The 25,020-nt window shown below is 46.2% G+C and overlaps 1 protein-coding gene across 1 annotated transcript in view; it reads left to right on the plus strand.

Annotated features, from left to right (window-relative positions):
• The window catches only part of PRR12 (proline rich 12), a 40,847-nt gene that overhangs the window by 14,541 nt on the left and 1,286 nt on the right, over positions 1–25,020 (plus strand). The window contains exons 7-13 of the mRNA XM_006868202.1: positions 11,903–12,019; positions 12,229–12,362; positions 12,629–13,101; positions 21,912–22,037; positions 22,186–22,283; positions 24,609–24,755; positions 24,855–24,950. Coding sequence (XP_006868264.1) covers positions 11,903–12,019; positions 12,229–12,362; positions 12,629–13,101; positions 21,912–22,037; positions 22,186–22,283; positions 24,609–24,755; positions 24,855–24,950 — 1,191 coding nt within the window. The remainder of the gene's footprint in view (positions 1–11,902; positions 12,020–12,228; positions 12,363–12,628; positions 13,102–21,911; positions 22,038–22,185; positions 22,284–24,608; positions 24,756–24,854; positions 24,951–25,020) is intronic.

Genomic DNA, 25,020 nt, shown 5'->3' on the forward strand with positions numbered 1-25,020 from the left:
AAGTGATGAAACAAAATGCTAGAATAAACTCCTGGAATCCCACCCCAAACCCTAACTGGCACATCCTGACTGGGTGTCCCTCCTCACCCCCTTAGCATTCTGGGTGCTTGATTTCATCTCTTCAAGACTTCCGTGACAGATTTGCTGTCAGCATCAGCGAGGAGAGAAAGCTTGCCTTGGGAAAGGGGTTTGCTGTTATAGTAACAGCTGCCCCCGCCTGAGGGGAGCATGCATGCCCAGAGCTAGTTTTATCTTTACAATAGCTCTTATTGGGATATTTACCCCCATTTTGGGAGTCACTGTTGTGTGCCCACAAGTTGGTTCTGACTCTTAGTTGACCCTGCAAGACAGAGTAAAACTACCCCATAGGGTTTCCAAGGATATCATTTTATGAAAGCAAACTGCGACATCTCTCTTCCATAGGGCCGCTGTGTGAGTTCGGTAAGCCGAATGTTTACCCACGGAGCTGCTAGGGCTCCTATAGTGTGTGTATTGTGCTGATTTGTTGTTGTTGTTGTTAAGTGCCATCTAGTCGGTTCCGACCCATAGCTATCCTGTATAGGGTCTGAATTCAGACACTGAATTTCCAATGACCAGAATGAAATGCAGTTGCTTTGTGGTGTAAACGGTTCAAACATGCGTCGTACTAACCAGAAGATTGCAGGTTTAAGTCCACTCCGAGGCTCTTCAGAAGAAAGGCCTGGTGATGTGCTCCCACGGAGCTCAGTTCTGCTCTGACACATATGGAATCACCATGACCTTGAAATTGAACCCAGGACTACTGGTGGTAGGGAATGGACCCTGGTTTTGAAGAGAAGGAAATCGACATGCAGAAAAGTTTAACCCATCCTTACAGAGTTGTTAGCCCATTTTAAAGAGCCCGGGTGATGTAGTGGTTAAGTGGTCGCTGGTGGTTCAGACTGCCCCAGGGGGCTCTGGGAGAAAGTTGTGACAGGCTGCTTCCATATAGATTGTTGTTGTTTGGTAGGTGTTGTGTAGTCGGCACCGACACATAGTGACCCGATGAGAGAGTTTCCAGGAGCAGCTGGCGGATTTGAACTGCTGACCTTGTAGTTAACAGTCCAGTACTTAACCTACATAAGGACTCTTCCACAAAGATTATGGCTTTGGAAACTCTGTGAGACAGTTCTTTGTCACATGGGATCGCCATGAAGTCAGAAATGACTCAAGGACACCTACCCACAGTAACATGTCCATAGTTCCTGCGTACTGCAGTTATTAACTCACTGGGCTGACAACCGAAAGTTTTACATTATGAGTAAAACCAGAGAGGCCCCTTAAGAGCTCTGGTAGCGTGGTAGTTACGAGTCGAGCTGCTAACCTAAAGGTCAGCAGTTGAAAATTACCAGTTCTGTGGGAGAAAGATGAGGCTTTCTGCTCCCGTAAAGATTTAAAGCCTCGGAAGCCCTATGCAGGGTCGCTGTGAGTCAGAACCGACTCCACACGGCACATAACCACCAGAGGCACCATTATACCAGCTGTTCGAACCCACCAGCTATTCTGCAGGAGACAGATGTGGCAGCTGGCTTCTGTAACAATTCTGACCTATAAGACAGAGGAGGACTTGTACTTAAGGGTTTCCAAGGCTGTAGATCTTTTTTTTTTTTTTTAATTAAATGTTTTTATTTTGGATTGAGTGAAAGTTTACAGGGCACATCATCAGCTTCACATTCAACCATTCATATAGCTTGTTTCATTACATTGATTATTATCCCCTCCATATATCATCAGTTTACAGTGTTTCTCTCTATCCTCTTAGCTTTTTTTTTTTTTTTTTTTTGGATGGGGTGGGACTTGCCTTTTTGGAATTTACAGTCTCGGCTTTTAGGGAAGGTTTTTACATTTGTCTCTGGATATCCAGGGCTCATGTATGAGATTACTGACAAGCATTACTGAATAATCAGATGAGGGACAGTTTGCTATGTCTACTAGGTAGCTAAAGTCTGATCCTCAGAGCCTATGGTTTGGACGGTCAACAATGCTTGGGCCCACAGGGGCTTGGCCTCCTGACCGGGTCTGCACGGTCTGCATCTAAATCCTCCTTATTTATTGATTGTTTAAGGGACGCTGCCTGTCTTAGGCGGTCAGTGTGAATTCCTCAGTCTTACCAGTCATTGAGACTCATTGCAGCATGGCAATGTCTCTGTCTTAAGTAGCCGAGGTTCCACGTGATCCTTACCCGTCTCTGGCCACACGTCCAGCATAAACAGCCGCCATCCGGGAAGGCAGGGAGGGAGGAGATCGGCTGGGGACCCCATGCGCCAGACGTTGCCGGCCCACCACCTGCTCTAAGGTGACAAGGCTGTAGATCTTTGCAGAAGCAGACAGCCACATCTTTCTCCCATAGAGTGGCTGGTAGGTTTGAACTGATAACCTTTCAGTTTGTAACCCAACAATTAATGCACTGTGCCACCACCAGAGCCTCCTTTCTTTAAAGATTGTTGTTAAGTGCCGTCAAGTCAGTTCCAACTCATAGAGAACCCTGTATAGGGTTTCTGAGGAACAACTTGTGGGTGTGAACTGTCAACTTTCCAGTTAGTAGCCCTGTGCTTGCAGGAGGAATCCTCTTTAAAGATGACAGCCTAGGAAAACTATGGGGCCGTCCTACTCGGTCCTTGTGGGTCGTTCTGAGTCTGAATCTATGTGACGGCTAACAGTTTTGGTGTATGTGCAAGCTAACCCGGATGTAGCAGCCACAGAGCCCAGTGCTTCCTATGTGGGCGTCAAGCACTGGGTTGGATCAAACAAGGCTCTTCGACAGGGCTTCTAGACCCTCCCCAGTTTTATAAATGAGGATGCTCACATGCAGACAGCGGTGGCCCCTAGGCTGGCAAGTGCCAAGCTGGGATTGGAGCCAGGGCCATTTGACACCACTTCCCAGCTGGTGCGGGATGGGTCGGGATGGGCGAGGACTCAGATGCCTAAAATACAACAGGAGTGGAGAACACACAACCCCAGGGCCAAGCCATTCCTCCTCCACACTCAGGGGGCAAGGGTGGCTGGGCAGAGGCGTGGATCCATGTAGTTAGGGCCAGTCCCAGCATACATGACATGGTCAACAGCTCGGCTCTGGTGGTAACTCAACTGGCATTGTGTCATACGTTCCTTAGCCTCAGTTTTTCCAGCTGTTAAACGGGAGGGTGATAATGTGAATCCCTCCCTCAGACAGTGAGAGTTACTGCATCACTTCATGTGGGCCAATCGTGGGTGGCTCTCGACAGCTTCTGCTCAGTACTCACTTCTGTTCCTCATCTCAGTGACCTTGGACAAGTGCCTAATTCAAGGATTGGCCAACTTTTTCTAGGCAGAGTTGGAAAGTGAATAGTTTAGGCTTTGTGGGCCATATATGGTATCTGCCACATATTCTTCCTCTTCTATTTTTTTAATTCTGTTTTACAATGCTTTAAAAATGTAGAGGTCCCTGGGTGGGACAAACAGTTAATGCACTTGACTGCTCATCGAAACGTTGGAGGTTTGAATCTACCCAGAGGTACCTCAGAAGAAAGGTTTGGCAATCTGCTTCCAAAAAACTGAGTCCTTGGAGACTCTATGAAGCAGTTCTACAGTAGTACATGTGGGGTGACCATGAGTTAGAATTGACTGAATTAGTAAAAATCATTCAGCTTGTGTATTCTTAAAAAAAATTAAAATAAAAAAAGAGGCGATAGACCAGTTTGTTGTAAAGAGGCATCAAACCAAAACTCTCTCACTCTACTCATTGTGACCTTGTAGAACACAGTAGATCTACCCTGTAACGTTTCCAAGGCTGTAAATCTTTGCAGAAGCAGACGGTCACATCTTTTCTTCCTCAGAGCAGCTGACGAGTTCAAACCGCTGAATTCTGGTTTGTCATATCATTCTTCCTCAGAGCAGCTGATGGGTAAGAAAACTGCTGAATTTTGGTCCACAGTTGACCGTTGAACCAGTGTGCCACAAGGCTGTTCTGGAGCAACACAGTTTAATAGACATAGGGTCCATATGTGCAATTAAAAACTTTTTGGACCCATATTTACAAAAAAAAAAAAAAAAAAAATCGTGATGTCAACTATAGGAATATATTTTATTTAACCCATTATATATAAGATACTGATGTTTCAGCATGTCAATAATGGAAATTACTCATGAAATGTTTTATATTTTTCATATCAGTTTTTCAATTCGGTGTGTATTATACGGTTGCCATTAACTATGTTGAGTTGGAATCTCAATTCATGGGAACTCATGCTTAACAGATCAAAACGCTTCCTGCCCCCGTATCATTCTGATGATCAGTTGTGGATCAGCTTGTTGTCTTAACGGGTTTTCATTAGCTGATTTTCAAACAAGATCACTGGACATCTTGGTCTGAAAGCTCTGCCTAAACCTATTCAGTGCACTGGCAACAACACAAGCCTCCACTGATGGTGTTTCTGAATGTGTTCCTCAGTAAAAAGCAAAACATTTTTTACAGAATTATAAATAAGTAGCCAGAACCTGACACTCTATGTTCCATCTGGTGCCAGCGGCAGATATTTACTAGTTGATGTCAGCATTGCTTCTGTTGAAGCTAGTACTCAGGACTAAACTATACCCCATTTTACTTTAACTTCCCAGTCTGTGAGGTGGGGTTAACATGAATTCCTAGTTTTTGAGTGGTTGTGAAGATGAAGAGGATGTAAACCCTAAGCAGGGTGGTCTAGGAACAGGAAGCAGCCTACCAAAAGGCCTGTTGTTATGTTAAGTTCTAACTCAAAGCAACCCTGTACAGGGTTGTCAAGAGGAGTGGCTGGTGAGTTTGAACTGTTGACCTTGCAGCTCAAACCAGCCTTGTCGGCCAATGCTTATCTTAGCGCGCCGTACCAGGATTAAGGCCTGGTTGTGGTGGTAGGGTGGTTGTGTACCGTGAAGTTGGTTCCGACTCACACTGACCCTGTACAGGGTTTCCAAGGCTGTAAATCTTCACAGGAGCAGGAAACCTCATCTTTCTCCCATAGAACAGCTAGTAGTTTCGAACTGCTGACCTTGAGGTTAGCAGTCCTACTCATAACCACTACGCTACTAGTATAAAAGGAGCTCTGGTAGCGTAGTGGTTACGAATCGGGCTGCGAACCTTAAGGTCAGCGGTTCGAAACTACCAGCCGCTCCGTGGGAGAAAGATGAGGCTTTCTGCGCCCATAAAGATTTACACCCTCGGAAACCCTGTACAGGGTCGCTATGGGTCGGAACCGACTCGATGGCACTTAACAACAACAACTAGTGTAAAGTAAAGGCCTTATTGTTGTTGTTAAGTGCCGTTGAGTTGGTTCCAACCCATAGCAATCTTGAACAGAGTTACCAAGGCTGTAAATCTTTACAGGAGCAGAAAGTGTCATCTTTCTCCTGCAGAGCAGTTGGTAGTTTCGAACTGCTGACCTTGTGGTTTGCAGCCCAATTCATAACCACTACGCTACCAAAGCTCCTTCTGTAAAGGCCTTAGAGGTGGGGAAAAGTCTAATGTTTTGGTGGTGATGTGCTGGGATGCAAGACAGTGGAAGTGGTTGGAGGCCAAATCATGCTGGACTTGGAATGCCAGGGTGAGACTGAAGGGAACTGTGGACGACATTAAGGAACCCTGATGGCACCCAGAGGGTAAGCGGTTTACACCGACTCAGCACCTCTGGGGGGAGTCTGCTCCTGTAAAGATTATAGTCTAGGAAGCACTACGGAGCAGTTCTGGTGTGTCTGGTGAGGTTACTGTGCATTGGAATCAACTCCAACATTAACTAACAATAAACAACATGGAAGACATTAAGCTCTTGGACCTGCTTGAGTCTGCTCCGAGTTCTCTAGCATCTTCTGGGGCCTTTGAGAAGCAGGGAGTTTATCCAGGCCTCGATGGCAGTCTGACCTCTGACTCTGGCTTTTTCCACCCCTTGCTCTATGGGACACTAGTGTTTTTAATCCCACGTGCTTTCTGCTTAAGACCTTGGTGCTACAGTCTCTTGTCTTCAGCTGCTCATAATTCATACTCCCAAGAGAGAAATCAAATTGGTCCAGCTCAGCACCTGGGGCCTTGATGAAGCCATTTATTTGTCCCTTAATTGGTTGACCTGGCAGATCTCATCCAATGATTAGGGGCTGAGGGTGGGACAGTGTCTCTAATAGGAAGTGAGTGTGGTCAATATGACGTATCTGGGACTATGAGGCCAGAGGGGAGAGGCAGGAGGGATGGGGTTTGGGGATGTTCTGACTGGTGGAGGAACAAACAGAGCAACACTGGGGGGGTCAGGCCACATGACTGGGGCACACATAGGGACCCTGAGAGGAAGAGTGGTTTGGGGGAGACACTGAGCTCCCTTGGGATGTGGTGAGTGTTGGCACCCTAATCAAGGCAGATAAGAAGCAAGAGAACATGCTCTGGTAGCTTCCTGAAAGTCTCCTAAAAATTAGAACAGGGGACAGTGGATTCACTTGGCAAGGGGAAGCTCACTTTGTGGTGGGCTGTGTTTGCAAATGTCTGGTGATTGGAACATTTGGAGCTTGTCTCCTGGCTAGGGAACAGCAGAAGGGAGAGGAAACTGAGGCATGTTGGTCGGCTCCCGGATGAAGCATTTGGCAAGTGACATTGAAGGACTTGGAAGGTTCTAGAACCAGGCAGGATACAGTCTGAATTGGGATTTTCGATCTTTGAGTGGTTTTTCAGCTTTAATGTAGCCCCTGAGATTGCCAGAAGGGGGGATAGGAACGCTATAGCAGCCTGGGGGTTGGGACACTCCGCTCCCTGTCTCATACTGCCTCACTCTCACCTGGACCTCATTTTCATCAGGTTATAAACAAGGATCTTAACCCTTTCTTTGCACATCCCTGGTTGATCCAAGTTGGGTCAAGAAAAGCTTGGGTATAAAAGCAATTTATCCAAAACCAAAGGTAGCTAGCCAATATGTAGCATGCAGATACAAGTGTTGCAGAAGGTGTCTGTGACAGACAGCTCTAATCAATCCCAGCACAGGATTCTGCTAAGGGCAGTCATTGCTCAGGGCAGCCATAACCAATCAATTGTCATTATCATTTGAAAGCAGCAACTCCTCCTAATTCATCTCTGGCTTGTCCCAAGGCTCACTGCTCCCTCCTTCAGATTTCCCATAATGCCCTTGTTGTTTATTTATCTGTGTCTGTCAGTTTCTCTATTCTAGACCTACAGCTGTCACCTTGCATTGGCAAACATACATCCTTGGCAGAGGATACAGTACTTCCAAGATTAATGTAGTCATCACCTCTTCTAGGAAGCCTTCCTGGATTCAGATTGAGTTTGAGGTTCCTCTTCTCAGTTCCCTCAGTTGCTGGCACATCTGTTGTTTCTGCTGTTGAAATTCTGTGTCCCCTAAGATTGGATTTGGGACCTAGGTCAGGTCACACATGATCCTCAGGGGGCAGGATGGGGATCTCTTGAATGTGTAAAGGTCAAGAAGAGATGTGGGGAGCTTTCAACCCCAGTTTTCCTCTTAGACTGAACTCATTTGGGAGAATGGCCTGGAGGGTCTCAAAATGAGGGTGACGTCCCATGAGATGAATTGCACAGTAGCGGCATCTGTGGGTTCCAGCGTACCTCAGTCTCATTTCTGAGGCTGACACAGGTCAGGATAACATTTCATTCTGTTGCGCGTACGATCTTTGCGTTCGTTCTCTAATGCTACTGTGACAGAGGTCCCACAACGGGGTGGCTTTCACGAACAGAAATATTTTCTCACCGTTTTTGGAGGCTAGACGTCCAAATTCAGGGTGCCAACACTACAGGAATCCTGTTGACTCTGGGGAGAAGTTACTGTTCTTTTAAATTTTTGTCCATCAGTTTCTCAGTGAACTTTCACCCCCAAGTTCTGCTTCCTTGCTTTTGTGCCTACTCAGCTTCTTTTTTTTCTCTGAATAGTAGTTGATTTAAAGCACACCTAACGCTGGTGTGGTGGTGTGGGCTAATGCATCAGACTGCAAAGTTGTTTAAACTGTAAGGGCGGTAGTTCAAGCTCACTAGCTAGCTACTCCTTGGAAACCCTATACAACGTTGCTATGGGTCGGAACCGAATCCAATAGACTTGATGGCACCTTAAACAACAATGCTGATATATGGCCTCATTAGCATATACTTCCGCAGATACGTTGTTGCTCCTAAGGTGCCTACTAGTTGATTCCAACTAATAGCAACCCTGTGTGACAGGAGAGAGGCCCCTCGGGTTTTCTAGGCTGTCTTCTTTACAGAAATAGATAAGCCAGATCATTCTCCTTTGAAACCGCTGGGTGGGTTTGAACAGCCAAACTTTGATGAGCAGCTGAATGCTTAGCTATTGTGTTGCTACGGACCCAGAGATATTTTAAAAACCCATTTCTGTTCATTCTGACTCATAGCGATCCTTTAGGACAGAATAGAGCTGCCTAATCTGTCTACTGTAGAGCAGCTAGTAGGTTCAAACCACCGACCTTTTAGTTAGCAGCCAAGTGCTTAACCACTGTGCCACCAGTACCCTCCCCCCCAAACACACACAGGCATAGGGGTTGTACAATACATGTTTTGGGGGATCAAATTCTATCCACAATAGTTGCTGTGAGTCACTGCTGAGAAGTTTATACCACACAATAAGCTCTGGACTGGGAATCACAAGGGCTGTGTTTCAAGCTAGCCAAGTGCTCTGCAAGAGAAAGATGAGGCTTTTTCTGCTCCTGCAAAGATTTAAAGCTTTGGAAACCCTGTGTACAAGGTCACTGTGAGTCTGAACTGACTCAAAGGCACGTTAAGAACAGTAACAACTATATAATCATAGTTCGGGGCTCATTCCATCACCTCTGTTGTCTAGTTCTGATGTAAATCTAATACCTTGTTTATTTATTCATTTTTTTAGGTTTTCATTATTGGTACTTTTTATTGCCAGTATGTTATCTAAACTTACAGATAAGGGACATGGTGGCCCTGTAGGATCAGCATTGGACTCTACTAACTATAAGGTCGGTGGTTCGAACCCACCAGTCGCTCTGTGGAAGAAAAAGATTTTACGCAGCCATAGAGTTACAGCCTTGGAAGCCGCATGCGCTTTAAGTTGGAACCGACTCCACAACACAGCAACAGACTTACAGATGTATTTATATATCTTTAAGTCCTGGTGTGGCACTGTAGGATAAGCACTGGACTGCTAACCACAATGTTGGCGGTTCAAATCCACCAGCTATTCCTCGGAAACTATTATACAGGAACATTATGAGTCAAAACTGACTCGATGGCACTAAACAATACAGCCTTAGTTGTCTTGTTGTTGTTGTTATATAGGGTTTCCGAGGAGCAGCTGGTGAGTTTGAACTGCTGACCATGAGGTTCAAACTGACCTTGAGGTAGAATGCTTACCCTACAGCGCCACACCAGGACTCCCAGTTATTGTCTTAGGCTGGGTTTTCTAGAGACGTAAAACATGTATGTATGTATATAAAAATAGAGAAGTTTTATTACCAAGGAAATAGCTTACAGGTCCCAGCAGAAGAGAGAGAGGCTTTTCCTTTTGTCCTTTATACTGAGAGCAGGCCATACCCCCAAGGAAGCATCCCTTCAATTGATTGGCTGCTTATATGCCACTCATCACAAAGTTCACTATGCCTATATTAGGTTTCATCACCATGGGAGGAAACACATCATAACTGCTTAAGCTTGGGAATCCTGGTATAGCCACATTGACACAGATATTACAATTACTAATGATGTTGTGATACTGGACTGCAAGGTCTGTTTGAACAACAAGGTTGGTGGTTCAAGCTCACCAGCCGCTCCTCGGAAACCCTATACAGGGTTGCTGTGAATGAGACCCCACTCGACGGCACTTAGCAACAACAACACAAGTGGATGGCTTTAATAAAAAGACGTATGTTGTCGTTAAGTGTCATCAATTCAGTCCTGATTCATAGAGACTCTATATAGGGTTTCCGAGGAACAGTTGGTGTATTTGAACCGCCAACTTTGTGGTTTACAGTCCAGTGCTGATCCTACAGCACTACACCAGGAGTTCAAACAGACATGTAATCTTGTGCAGTTTGGGAAGCTAGATGTCTAAATTCAGGGTACCAGCTCTGGAGAAAGGTTTTCTCTCACGGAGGACTATGGGTGAAAGTCTTTGTCTCTTTTTAACATTTGTGGGCCCGACTGACGTTCCTTGGAGATCTCCATGTGTCTTGGCATTAATCTTCTCTTGGGTCTAGGAGGTTCTTAGTTCAGTGACCCTGGTTTGTAGGATATAATCCATTCATTCCTGGCTCTTCTTTCTTAATGATACTGCAGTCTCTCCTCAGTTTGCTTACTTTACTTGCATTTTATCTCTTAAAAGATAAAAGATGATGCTGGCTGCACCCCAGGGAAACTTCCCTTGTATTTGATCAATGCTGTGACTTGCAGTGAGGGCGTAACATTCCACCTTAATTCCCTCACAGCGGATTGGCTGCTGGTCGGTATGATTACGTCATTATGTAACTGCCAAATGATGTCATTATATAACTGCCAAACCACTAAGAATCATGGCCCAGCCAGTTAACACATATTTTGGGGAGCACATGACACAGATTGTGAAAATTAAGCCTGATAAAAAGAGGAATTCAATGATGTGGGCTTTTTTGTCGGTTGTGATCAACTCCACTTATAGAAGGCTCTAGATCATCTGTATTACCCTTGGGAACAAGGATGGCATTTCTAGTTAGAAAGTCTTGTGAGAGTTATCTATATGTGTGTGTCCCCCCTTTTTTAAAAATCTTCATATATTTTGTATCACGTCTCACTGCTTCCTAAATCTGCTATTAACTTTCGCAAAACGATCAGCATTTGGGTCCAGGTTCTCAAGCCCCCTGATTTAGTAATTTAGTAAACAGAATCTAAAGGGCAGTGTTTGAACAGTAAATCATAATACTAAATATCTGTGAGTATTCATGTGAGGGTGATGTGCTGCAGCGTTGCATGTAGTGAATATTCCTAATGAAAACATCTGCAGAAACAAAAAACTAACGGACAATTACTTTAGTGTGCTTTGTCATAAATCAAATATGTAGGAAGTCAGGGACAGTCCCTTAAAGCCAAGTGGCGCAAGAGCACAAAAAGATTATCATTAGGTGTGTCCTTGGGTTGTGCGAGTGGTTTGCTCTCTGGTAATAATCTAAGCATTCACATTTGCGCCCACCCAGTGCCACGGAAGAAAAACCTGGCTATCTGCTTCTTGAAAAGTTACTACAGCCAAGAAAGCCCTAGGAAGCAGTTCTACTCTGTAGCACATGGAGATGGCCGTGGGTTGGGGTGCAGTAGGATGGGCGTGAGGCACCTAACTGCAAAGTCTATAGTTCGAAGCGACCAGCTGCTTCATGGGAGAATAATGAGTCTGTGTGCTCCCATGAAGACGGCAGCAGTGGGTTGGGTTTGGTTCAGGTAATCATGATTAGAGTTTGACCAATGCAGAATGGAATTTTATTTCACTGCCCAGGGGAGAAACTCACACTAAAGTCAATGAAGGTGAGTGGGCAGGTGGTGGACAGCAGAGCCACATTGAAGCTGTATCCCCCAGGGTTTAGAACATCATGGTTATCTCAAGAGGAGCCCTGGTGGAGCAGTGGGGTTAAGATTTGAGCCGCTAGTCAAAAAATTGGTAGTTTGAACCCACCGGCTTCTCCAAGAGAGAAAGATCAAGCTGTCTGTTCCCATAAACATACACAGTCCCAAAAACCCTATGGAGCAATTCTACTCAGTCTTACAGAGTCATTAGGAGTCGGAGTTGACTCTGGGGCAATGGGGAGGGACCCCAAAGTCTTCATCGGATTGATGGTCACTGATGCCTGCTGCCAAAGGGAAGATAGGAGGGTGTGGGAGATGCACCAATGGAGGCTCACCTTGCAGTCTTTGTATGCCCTTCCTTAGCTGGCATTGCAGACGGGGCGTGAGCCCCCACCCATCTGGCGAGTGCAGAAGGCTCTGCTGCAGAAATTCACTCCAGAGATCAAGGACGGGCAGAGGCAGTTTTGTGCAACTAGTAATGTAAGTGCCAAGGGGGCGATGAGGACGTGCAGCTCCTGGTCGGGTGTGGGGGAGTCTGGGGCCCCCTCATGCATGTCTGTCATTCACCTGGGTCTCTAGTGAGTCCTGAAGGCTGGGGGTGGTTCCCCACTGCCCGGTAGTCTGCTGAGAATCATGGGCTTCCGGTTGAGCGGGTGACGGAGTTCCACTTGTGCGTTTTCCTTCTGTAGTATTTGGGATATTTTGGCAATGCGAAAAACCGATACCAGCGGCTGTATGTGAAATTTCTGGAGAATGTCAACAAGAAGGATTACGTGAGGGTCTGCGCTCGGAAGCCCTGGCACCGGCCCCCTGTGCCCATCAGGTTGGTACCATTGGGTCTGGAGAGGTTGGGGGTGGGTAGGCTGACAGGCATAGGGTGGAACCTGCAGGAAGCGGTTACATACATAGAGTCAGGTGAATACACAAGACAGAGACTCAGAGGTGGACAGGAAGACAGATTCAGAGTTGGACAGATATCCAGAGGGAAAGAGGGGATAGCGACCTGGAAAGGTGGGGGGAGACTCAGCATAAAAGAAACTGGCTGTGCTCTTGTCCACTGACTGTTGTCCCTTCTACCTTCCATTCCAGACGCTCCGGGCAGGCCAAGGGCCCTACGTCTGCAGGGGGCAGTTCTGCCCCTCCCCCCAAAGCCCCAGTGCCACCTCCTAAGCCAGAGGCCCCTGAAAAGACGGCATCTGAGAAGCCCCCAGAGCAGACGCCCGAGACGGCTGTGCCTGAGCCCCCTGCCCCTGAGAAGCCCTCCCCACCACGGCCCGCCGAGAAGGAAAAGGAGAAGGAACGGCCACTCCGGGGGGAGCGGCCCTTGCGGAGTGAGCGAGCCGCAAGCGGACGGCAGACCCGGCCTGACCGGAACATCACTGCGGGACAGCCCACCGCCTCCCGGCTGCCCAAGGCCCGGCCCACCAAGGTGAAGGCTGAGCCGCCCCCCAAGAAGAGGAAGAAATGGTTGAAGGAGGCGGTGGGCAATGCATCGGCAAGTGGGGGGCCCCCAGGCAGCTCCTCGGACTCAGAGTCGTCCCCTGGAGCGCCCAGCGAGGACGGTGAGGCCCTCTGTCCTCGACAGCCATGGGGCTGGTCTGGGAGGCATGGGGAAGTGACTGGGAGCTTCAGAAGTGGACGTGGGTGAGGGCTGTCGAGAGGATGCCAGGACCACCGGTGAAACAGTAACAGTAACAACAGTAATAGTAATAATAATTACAATAGAAATAGTATAATCGGTTATCGGGGAGTCATCGCCAGCTCATGGCCACCCTGGTATGTGCTTCTTAAGATTTGTTTCTTTTTTAAAAAACTTTTTATTGTGAATTGAGTGAAGGTTTACAGACAAGAGCATCCACTTTATTGGTAAGTACCACCTAGTTGGTTCCAACTCATAGCAACCCAGTATATGGTTTCCACAGGAGCAGCTGATGGGTTTGAACCAATGACCTTGTGGTTCAAACCAAACTTGTGGATCAGTGCTTATCCTACAAGGCCACATCAGGACAATAAATCACACACTTTGTTCCGTATCAGTCAGGACAATCCATGCAATAAGTTATGCCGTGTCTTCTCTGTGGTCCCTATTTGCATTCCCCCCACCTTCCTATTCCTTCTCAACTTTGTCCTTAGGAAAGGGTTGCCCTTTTGATTTTGAATGATTTGAGCATCCATAGTGAGCAGACTTCTTACTAGTGTTGTTGTGTACTCCACTCGCCATAAACCGATGTACTGCTAGGCTGAAAATTGGACCATGAAGGCGAGTTCCTTTCCACACCTGAAGGATGGTCGAGGGCCCTAGTCACAGGTTCCTAGTCACAGTTTTCTTCTGATCGGTGAACACAGTCTTTGTTTTTTTCCTTTATTAAATAATTTTGTTTGTTTCACATTTTCTCTCACTTTATTCAGGACCCTCTAAGGTGATCTCTTTCAGAACAGTCAGTAGTGGTAGCTGGGCACCATCTAGTTCCTTCTGATCTCAGAATCGTGGAGACGGATGTCCACATGGTCCGTGAGTCCATTGGACTAATTGATTCCAAACCTCTTCAATTCTTACCACTCTTTTTTTCTCCACGAGTGGAGACAGCAATAGCTGTACCTTAGATGGTCACCCATGAGCTTTCAAGATCCCAGACACTACTCTCCCATGTAGGGTGTAAAGCATTGTCTTTGTGAACATAGGAATGTAAATGATTGAGTTTTCAGAAGTAGATTTGTCACATTTTTCTTCTGAGGGATCTCTGGGCCTGCTCGAACAAACAGCCTTTTAGCCAGCAGCTGAGCAAGTATAACCTTTTGCATGATCTCAGGGATTCCTACAATAGTACAAGTAAATTAAAAATAATCACAATAGCTAACTGTTATGTTGTTGTTAAGTGTAGTGAAGTCGGTACCTAAGTATTTGAGTCAGGTTGTTTCTCAAGTCCTTATACATATTAACTTTATTTTTCACATACAATTGTTGTTAAGTGCCATTGAGTCGGTACCGATGTAAATAATACAACATGCATAGCATATATTGGAAACTGACATGTGAAGAAGGGATTATAAAATCTGTAAAAGAAAGGTACAGTTCTTGAGTTGTTTGTATAAAAATGCAATGTTAAATTTTTATATGGTCCTGAGAAGTAGCTAAAGGAGCCCTGGTGGCACAATGGTTAAGCACTCAGCTGCTAACTGAAAAGTCACTGGTTCAAATCTGCCAGCCGCTCCATGGGAGACAGCTGTGGCAGTCTGCTTCTATAAAGATTTCCACCTTGGAAACCTTATAGGGCTGTTCTCTGTCCTGTAGGGTTGCTGTAAGTCAGAATTGGCCCCATGGCAGCAAGTTTAAGACATAGCTGCTCCTGTTATTTGTGGTGCTATAGGATAAGCACTTAACTGCTAACCGCAGAGTCGGCAGTTCAAACCCATCATCTGCTCCTTGGAAACTCTGTACAGGCTCACTGTAAGTCAGAACCTACTTGACTGCCCTTAACAACAACAACATAGATGAGGAAACTGAGGCACTGAGGGTGCCATGCAGCTGGTATATGGGCATTTCCTCCCACCTCCTAACTCCACTGGAGTTTCAGGATGCTTTTGTTCTTCGGCCCTGTATTATTTTATCTCAGAACAGGCTAGGTTGTAAGTACTGAAGAGGCTATGACATGGGCCAGTAGCTGGCCTGGTGGCCCAGATATACTGCTGTTCCCTGTAACTCCCTGGGTGACCCTGGGGAAGAGTAACCTCTCTGTGATTCAGTGACATCATCTATAAAATGGGTTCATAATAGATAAGTTTACTGTTTCTCTAGTGATACCTGATGCATGATGCCAACACCTCATCCAAAAAAAAACCCTAAACCAAACCTACTGCCATCGATCTGTTCCGATTCATAGCAAACCTATAGAACAGGGTGGGAACTGCTCCTTAGGGTCTTCTGAGACTGTTCACTGGAACAGACAGCCTCATCTTTCTCCCATGGAGCAGCTGGTGGGTTTGAACCCGTGACCTTGTGGTTAATAGCTCAATGCATAACTCCTGATTTAACACAGCTGCACAAACATTATGAGTCAGGTGGGAGAGGTTAAATTCTCTTTCCATACAAGCCTAAGTGTAGATGGGAGATTCATACACAGCAAATGTTGTTGTTGTGTTAAATGCCATCCTGTTGGTTCTTACTCAGCGAACCTGTATAGGGCTCCCGAGACTTTAAATCTTGCGGCAACAGATGATAGCCATATCTTTCTCTCGAGGAGCGGCTGGTGGGCTTGAACCACAGACCTTGTGGTTGCAGTTTGTGCAGAAACACCGCACTCCCTATGTAACAAGAGTCTTTTTCTCAAGGTTGTTTAGGGTCCTGGTTTCTGTTTTTTCTCTAGCTTCCCTCCAATGTAGGAGACTCCACTTTACTGTTAAAGGCAACCCAACAGTTTCACATCTTTTTTTTTTGCCAGTGGTTAAGTAAGGACACTGGGTCAGAGAATGCCAGACGTGAGAGTAAATGCCAGATGTGAGAGTAGCCAGCATCCTTTCTTCTCAAACCCTGTCAGCCAGAATTTGATCACGATCACACCTATCTGCAAAGGAGCCTGGGAAATACTGTTTCTAACTTTAGATAGCTGGTGCTCTGCTACAAGATCAGGATCAGGACAGCTTGAGACCTCAGACAATGGAGGCTCAGCCTAAGAGAGGTCTGAAGGTACAATCCACATACCCAAACCAATTGCCCTTGAATCAGTTCTGATTCTTGGCAACCCTGTGTGCGTCAGAATACAGTTAGACTCTGTATGCTTTACATTTTCAGAAATAAATCACCAGGCTTTTCTTCTGAAGCACCTCTGAGTGGACTCGAGCCACCAACCTCTTGGGTACCAGTAAGCACTTGGCCATTTACAACACCCAGGGGTTCCGTGGGAGGTGAAGCAAAGCAAAGACACTCCCTGAAGATACAGATTTGCAGGTTTTCCCCTGTCTGGCCTTCGCTGTTTTCTTCTTTTTTCCATAGGGCTGTGACACCATCTCCACTGTCCGTTTTTTAATGTTTTTACACCCCGGAAAGAAACCCTACAACTTTTAGCCCTTATCTCCCATTCCCCTGACCATCTTGTTGTTTGGTACCATCAAGTCACTTCTGACTCATAGCAACCCCATGTGACAGAAAAGAATTGTTCTATAGTGGGTTTTACTTGATTGTTACTGTTTTCTTAGATGCTATTTACTTGGGTTTTTTGATGAAATTTTACACTGCAAATTAGCTTCCCAGTATCCCATAGGGTTTTCTTCAGTGTAGTCTTTGGGGACTAGGTCTTTCTCTTACAGAACCATTGATTGGGTTCAAACTGCCAGCCTTCCACCTTGCTACTGAATGAGCATTTAACAGTTGTGCCACCGAAGCACCTCATCCTCACCCTAAAGCAAAACCTCTGCCATCAAGTCAATTCCGATGCATAACAACCCTCTGTAGGGTTTCTGAGACTGTAAATCTTTAAGGGTGCAGACAGCCTCATCTCGCTCACCCTTCATTGTTGTTAAGTGCCATTGAGTCGATTCCAACTCATAGCGACCCTGTATAGGGTTTCTGAGGAGTGGCTGGTGAGCTTGAACCGCTGACCTTGTGGTTCAAACCAACGTTGCAGTCCAGTGCATTAACCTGCAGCACCACACCAGGACTCCCTCACCCTTTTGTTATTCTTAAGTACCGTGAAGTCAGTTCCGACTCCTAGTGACCCTGCACAGGGTTTCCAAGGTTACAAATCTTTACAGGAGCAGAAAGCCTTGTCTTTCTCCTGTGGAACAGCTGGTAGTTTCGAACTGCCGACTACCACTCATCTGCTTCTTGCCTGTGTAGATTTGTCTCTTCTGGACATCTCATGTAAAAGGAACCAGCCAAGCGTGACTATTTTTTGTCTGGCTTCTTTTACTCAGGAGCATGATTTTGAGGTTCATCTGTGTTGCAACATAGGTCAGAACTTCATTCCTTTTGTTACGGTGGGATAATATTTCACAGAATGGATGGCATTTAAGTTTTCTGTGAACATTCACTGGTGACCCTCACTTTCCAGAGCTGAATTCACAACCTTTAAGGAAGCACCTCATAGACAAACCCTTATGTCTTTCTCTGGGTCTGTTTTTATCTCTCCTTTCCCAATCAGACCAGGAACCTTTCCACAGAAGGATGGACCTTGCTTATTCCTGGAGACCCTATGCTGCTCAGCACAGGGTCCGCAAAACCAACCCGCTTATTATTCATTGTTCATTCAGTCCAAAGTCTTCCCAGAGACTCATCATCCTACATATTCTGGAAGCTTCTAAGTCTGGATTATGATGGATACTTTCTGCTTTCTCATGTTCTCACAGAGCATTTTAGTAAGAGACTATGGTGATGTCCCCTCTTCCTCTCCCTCTTGTCCACTTCCACCCAGCTTTCTCTGTTCCTTTTAGTGGGCGTTTATTGAGCACCTACTGTGTATGCTGGAGTCTCTCACTGTGAGCACAACAGACAACGACCACATTGGTGTTTATAGACAGTCAAATTAATATAAAAACTACTAAGAATATAAAACAGCGGGAAAGAATCATAATGGTAATTCTGAGAAGGATTAGAGGTAGTTAAGAGGATCAGGTAGGATGGTGGAGGGAATAAGGTAAGGGCCAGGTGATTCTGGGGGAGCAAACATTTCAGGCTGAGTTTGGATCAGACCATGTGACTGGAACTCTGTGAACAAGGGGGAAAGTGTGGGAGTTGAGGTATACCATGGTGGGAATAGTAGGACAGAATCTGGCTAACTCTAATGCAAGTTAAGTCCATCCCCAAACTGATCCCTGTGAGGTGGCTGTGAAGACATACCTCCACTTTCCAAACTTGTTCCCAGTTCTGTCGCCAGCATTCCTCCCCCCAGCACTCTCTACTTTGCATCTGGGTTCAATATTCCTTCATAGTAACCACATAGAACTCACAGACCAGAATCAGAGTTAAGTGGTTTTATTAAGGAAGTCAGAGATACAATTCAAGATCAGGATTAGGAAGTATGTAGGCAACATCTCCCTTCTCCAGTGTTGGACAGCACTCTCAGCTCCTCTTAACACCCCGGCGACAGATTTTTCTCTGTCTGCATTGCTCTCTGTCACCACCGACTCTGCATGGTCTTCAGTGTTGTAGCCATTGGCCTGTATTACAGTATTCTTAGGAGGTTCCTTGCCTTTTCTCTCTCTGCTGCTGCTTCTTCCTTTCTGCTTCTGTGGGTCTAAAAACCTCTGTGGTGTTGACTGCTTAAATACACAGACTTCTCATCAATTTCAAAGCCTGGCCCTCCCACCAAGGCCGGGAACTATAATCCAACCAATTCTCTCTGGGTAGGCAATGGATACTTCATTTGCATAGTGGGCTGTAGATACTTTATTTGCATAGTCTGTGGACCAATCACTGCAAAGTGAGTATCAATCAGAGTAGGCAACAAACAGCCCAGGACTAGGCAAAAACTTATCAAAGCTCAGGAAATACCAGTCAATCTGGACAGAAGTAGCAAACCCTCTGTAGTACAAAACTAGGGCTTAGGGGGGAAACCCTCTCAAGCTATTTTTCCGCAAAACCACATGAAGGAACTCATTTCACCACATAAGGAAAAAGAAGTAAAAGGAAGGGCCAGGTTGTTTAGGTGGTAACAGTCCTCCAATTTCATTGTACACACAAATTTCCAAGGGATCTTGTTAAATGCAGATTCTGTGAGGGAGGTGGGGGTCATGGGATTGTATTTCTAGCCAGCTTCTAGGTAATGCTGCTAATCCACAAACCACACTTTTGAGTACTAGGGCTTTGTGGCCCACTGGAAAAATGTTGACTTTACCGTGAGGGAGATGAGAGTCACACAAGGATCTAGATGCCTCACATTGTGAAGGAGTTACACTGACCCCTTGAAACAGTTCCCAGATCTGATCATGGCCAACCTCTTGTCTTCTTCTTTCCCATTAGCCAGACTTTGGTCACATGACCTCACCTAACTGTAAGGGAACCTGCATAAATCAAATGAGTGTCTCTGGTGCCTCGTCCTTGGGGATATTCTAGAGCTGCTGGCTGACCCTTCTGCTTTTCTGTTCCCTGGATGCTTCTGGATTCACTGAGGGTATCCCTCGTGGCCCTGCCCTTGACCCTGTTGTTTCTTAGTCCACACCGTTTGTATATTAGGCCCCTTGGACATGATTCTTCCATCTGACCACCCACCAGTTTCAGTTGGTATATCCAGCTTCATGGTCCACACAGCTGACTTGACACCTGAGCCACCCACCCCTTCCCTCCTGCCCTAATTCTACCTTCTCCCTTCCATTTTTTTCCAGTGTTGTTGTTAAGTACCATCAAGTTGATTCTCTGTATACGGTTTCCAAGGTTGTAAATCTTTACGGGAGCAGAAGACCTCATCTTTCTCCCATGGAGTGACTGGTTACTTCATACCTGCCAAGCTTGTGGTTCATAAGTCCAGTATTTACTGTGTAGAACCACCATGCTCCCTTCTTTCCCATAGTCCAAGCTCAATTTGGACTTGACCCAGACACCTGCCCTCCGGTCCCCTCAACCTGCCCTCTCACCCAGCTCTACTCAATACTCCTCCTTCCACATTTGGTCTACTACCCCGGCCTTAACTCTTGGCACTTCAGTCTGCCTGCCCACTCTATGGCTTCAGAAGCATTTGGCCCATATTTCACTCTGCTCACCAACCTCCCATGGCTCCCTAGTACTCCCCAGAAAAAGTCCTTACTCCTTGTGGTCTGCCCTTCCTGTGCAGCCCCCCACCCCCATCATCTCCCTCATTATTTTTATGTTAACTGAGATAAAATTCACATCCTATAAAACGAACCATTTTGAAGTGTGCAATTCAGTCCACACTTAGTTTGGTGCTACCCATTTTGTGAATTCTCTTTCCAATTAAACTTTTTTTTTTTTTTTAAGTTATTTTTAAGTAAATAAAGTGTACAATTCATTCACGGTACACTCACAACATTGCACAACCATCTAGGTGTTAAATGTTTCTGTCATCCCAAAAGGAAACCCCATACCAAGTAAGTAGTGGCTCCCCATTTCTGCTCCCACCCCTAGCCCTTGTCATCCACGAGTCTACATTTTGTCTTCGTGGCTTTTCCCTATTCTAGATGTCTCGTGTAAATGGAGTGAGGCAAGATGTGGCCTTTTGTGGCTGGATGCCTCTTGGCACCTGCTTTCAAGGTTGATCCATGTTGTAGCATGTGTCCATCTGTCATTTCCTTCTGTTGATTCTTTTCATCCATTGATGGACATTTGGGTTCTTCCACCTCTTGGCTCTTGTGACTGACTAGTGCTAATACAGACATGCATGTGTAAGGATTACTTTGAACACCAGCCTTCTGCTCTTTGAGGGTCATACCATAGTCCCCCCTTAGCCACGGTTTAAGTTTCCGTGGCTTCCATTACTCACCCGCTGTCTTTAAATGTTAAGTGAGTGTAGAGCGCCTTTCCACCCAGAGCAAGAATCTTCATTTTATCCAGCATATCCACACTATGTGCTACCCACCCGCTAGTTAGCATTAGTTACTGTTGTTCATCTCTTAACCGTGCCTACTTTATAAACTAAACTTTCATCACAAATATGCAGGTATAGGACAAAACATTCCTATTTCAAATAGTTTGTGGACAAATAGAATGAAAAGATTGTGGAAGCCCCCTCATATATAGGGTTCAGTACTATCCACGGCTTTGAGTATCCACTGGGGAGTCGTAGAATGTATCCCCCGTAGATAAAAAAGGGTACTGTTGTCTACTTAGGATAAGGTGGGAGTGGGTATCCTTGAGCGACTGGAATTTCTAGACCATGTGATAATCCTGGTGTGGCACCGCCAGGTCCATTCGAACCATAAGGTGAGTGGTTCAAACTTACCAGCATACTCCTCGGAAACCCTGTACGATGCTGCTATAAGAGTCAGAGCAACAGCAACATGGCTGTCTCCTTCATCTTGCCTTTTGCAAGATCTCTTGGACTGTATTCACTATTTGACTTTCATAGACTAGACTTGATGGGAGCTACAATGAGCTAGTCAGTCTCTTAAACACAAAGTTTGAAAAATATTCTGGAATATTCCTTCCTGTCATTCAAGACTCGCTGTCTGTTCCACTTGACACTAGCTTTCCTGCCTGTCCAGTTAAAGGTCTGAGGCCTCTGGACCCCTGCAACGTCTGCGATCCTACCATTAGGGCATATTTCTCTAGGGTTTGCCTGTCAGTTTGGTACTTCCTCCCCACAGATTGGACCTCTCTGCGCACAGGTACTACTCACCTGGTCCCTGATGCTGAGAAGAGTGTCGGTCACACAGGTGGCATCATAGACTGTTTGAATAACAGAGCCTGCTCCCATGTTTCCTCTAGAGCGGGCAATCCCTGGTCGTCTGCTGAAGACTCGGGCAATGCGGGAGATGTACCGGAGCTACGTGGAGATGCTGGTGAGCACAGCACTCGACCCAGATATGATCCAGGCCCTGGAGGACACGCATGGTGAGATGGGGCCTGGAGACGAGAGGTTGGCAACCCAGACTCTTGGGTCTGAGGGAGGAGAGAGCTGGGGCCCCAGGCCACAGCCTCTCCTTGACCCAGTACATTGTGGGACAGTGGCTCTCCTGACCTGACACTCCTCGTTTTCCAGATGAGCTGTACCTCCCACCCATGCGGAAGATTGACGGCCTCTTGAATGAGCACAAGAAGAAAGTCCTGAAGCGGCTATCGCTGAGCCCAGCTCTGCAGGTGCTTGCGGCTGGGGCTGGGCCAGCTTGGACCCAGGGTCCATGATCAGAGGGGGCATTAGTGGATGGAATGGGCTTGGCCAGGAGGAGAAGTGGAGGGCAGCGCTGTCTGGAGGGGGTTTGAGGGTTCAGATGGAGGAGCTGGGGATCTCGGCATGTCATGGACGGATCCTTGTGAACATCGAAGGTAGCCTGGGAAATCCTATAGGTTGTAGAGTTAGAACTGAATGAACACAAGTTTGGTGACAAAAGATTATATAGACTGGGAGTTTCCCACAAGGCTCTAGGCTAGAATTTTGAGTTCTCCGTCAGAGTCATGTGGACTTTGAGAAATCCAGAATTCGTGTTCTGTTATCTCTTTAACTTCTCATCCGAAATGTTTAGGGATTGTGTTGTGTGTCTTCAGAGCTCTGGGGTGGAATCTTAGGTTGGCTCTGAGAAGTCCAGAATAGAACCTCAATGTGGGAGTGAGCATTCTGGCTGAGAAGTTAAGTCTACCTTGGAGAATTAAGAGTGGATTATAATCTGACTGAGAATTCTGGGATGGCTTGGAAAACTGGGTGAGATGTTAGGCTGTTGCTGAGAATTATGGGATAGACTATTAAGATTGGCACTTCGGATTTGTGGTGAGCTGTTGATCTCATTTTGAAAATTCTGAAGTAAAATATTAGAAGGCTTTGAGAGTTTGGAGTGAGATAATTAGACTAAGAATTCTGGGTAGGAGGTTAGGGTGACTGAGAATCCTGGAATGAGATTGTTAGACTGGTGCTAAGAATTTTGAGACAGTTCCTATGACACATTTGAGAGGATGTTAGTTTACTCTAAGAATTATTAGGCTGGTATTGAGAAGTGGCTCTAAGGATTCTGGGTAGAATGTTAAGCTACTACTGAGAATTATGGGCTTGATTGTTAGGGTGGCTCTGAGGATTCTGGGTGGGATGTTAGGCAAGCTCTAAGAATTCTGGAATAGATTATTAGAGTGCTTCTGAGAATTCTGGATTGGAATGTTCTAGCTTTGAGAATTATGCATGGAATGTATGGGTGGCTCTGAGATTGTGAGCTAGATGGGATTGTAAGGGTTCCCTTAGGATTCTGAAGTGAAAGATGGTGGTGAAAATCTGGAAGGATGTTCGTCTTCGTCTCACTGAGAATGCTGGAGTAAAACTTTCGGTGGCTCTGAGAATTCTGGAGGATGTTAATCTAATCAGAATTCTGGAATGGATTGTTGGACAAAATCTGAGAATTCTGGTATACAATGTTAGACTCACTAAAAATTCTGCATGAGATACTAGGCTGACTCAGAGAATTCTGGGTAGAATGTTAGGGTGACTGAGAATTCTGGAATGCGAGGCTGGCACTGAGAATTCTGAGAAAGTTCGTGTACTACTGAAAATTCTGGAAGGGTGTTAATTTACTCTCAGAATTGTTAGGCTGGCACCAGCACTGACTAAGAATTCTGGGAGAGATTGTCAGGGTAGCTTTGAGGATTCTGGAATGGAATGTTCTAATTTTGAGAATTGTGGAGTAGATTATTAAGCTTGCTTTGAGAATTCTGGGGTGAAGGTTCTGGGTGGAACATTAGGCAGCTCTGAAAATTCTGGAGTATGTTAGTCTATTCAGAATTCTGGAATGGATTGTTGGGCTAGCCTTGAGAATTTAGGTAGAAGTTAGACTGATGCTGAGACTTTAGATGGAGAATGTTAAGGTAGCTCAGAAAATTTGGGGTATCCATTTCAGGTTGCCTCTGAGAATTCTGGGTAGGATATTAGGCTGGTGCTGGGAATTCTCTATGGGATGTTAGTTTGAAAAATCTGGGTAGGGTATGATATCAGGCTGTGTCTGATAAATCTGAGTGAACTGTTGTTGTTAGGTGATGTGCATCAATTCTGACCATAGTAACCTTGTGTAGGTTTTCCGAGACTGTAAGTCCTTACAGGAAACAGCCTTATTTTTTTTTCTGAGGAGTGGCTGGTGGGTTTGAACTTCCGACCTTGCGGTTAGCATTTCAGTGCTAATCCACCTCCGTGTGTGGACTGTTGTTGTTGTTAAGTGTCATGGAGTCCGTCCCGACTCATAGTGACCCTGTTTAAGGTTTCCAAGGAGCAGCTGGTAGGTTTGATCCTCTGACCTTGGGATCAGCAGTCCAGTGCAAATCCTACAGTGCCACTCCAAGACTCTTATTAGCTGTGTGAAAATTCTGGAATTTTGGTCCCTAAGGGGGGGCCAAGACATCTGAATGTCTGGGGGAAACTGAATACCCCCATGGCTGAGGGGTGGGTGAGGAACTGGGCGTAGGCAGATGTGCCTGACTATTGGCTTCCCACAGGATGCTCTGCACACATTCCCACAGCTGCAAGTAGAGCAGAGTGGGGAGGGTTCCCCCGAAGATGGGGCTGTACGTCTGCGGCCAGCTGGGGAACCCTACAACCGCAAGACGCTCAGCAAACTCAAGAGGAGTGTGGTCCGAGCCCAGGTGGGCACTGGAGTGGGGAAGGAAGGGGATGTACCAGATGGGAGGTGGGTGTGGAGGCTGCCCAACACTGACTAAGCCGTCCCCTGACTGTCTGCTCAGGAGTTCAAGGTCGAGCTGGAGAAGTCGGGGTACTACACACTCTACCACTCACTCCACCACTATAAGTACCACACCTTCCTGCGCTGCCGGGACCAGGTGAGCACTCTCAGGAGGTTCCGAGACTCACCCCTGACCACTCCTGTACCCGGGACTCAGGACTGACTCC

The sequence above is a fragment of the Chrysochloris asiatica genome, unplaced genomic scaffold (assembly GCF_000296735.1).
Source record: "Chrysochloris asiatica unplaced genomic scaffold, ChrAsi1.0 scaffold00116, whole genome shotgun sequence".
In the NCBI taxonomy this organism is placed as follows: Eukaryota; Metazoa; Chordata; class Mammalia; order Afrosoricida; family Chrysochloridae; genus Chrysochloris; species Chrysochloris asiatica.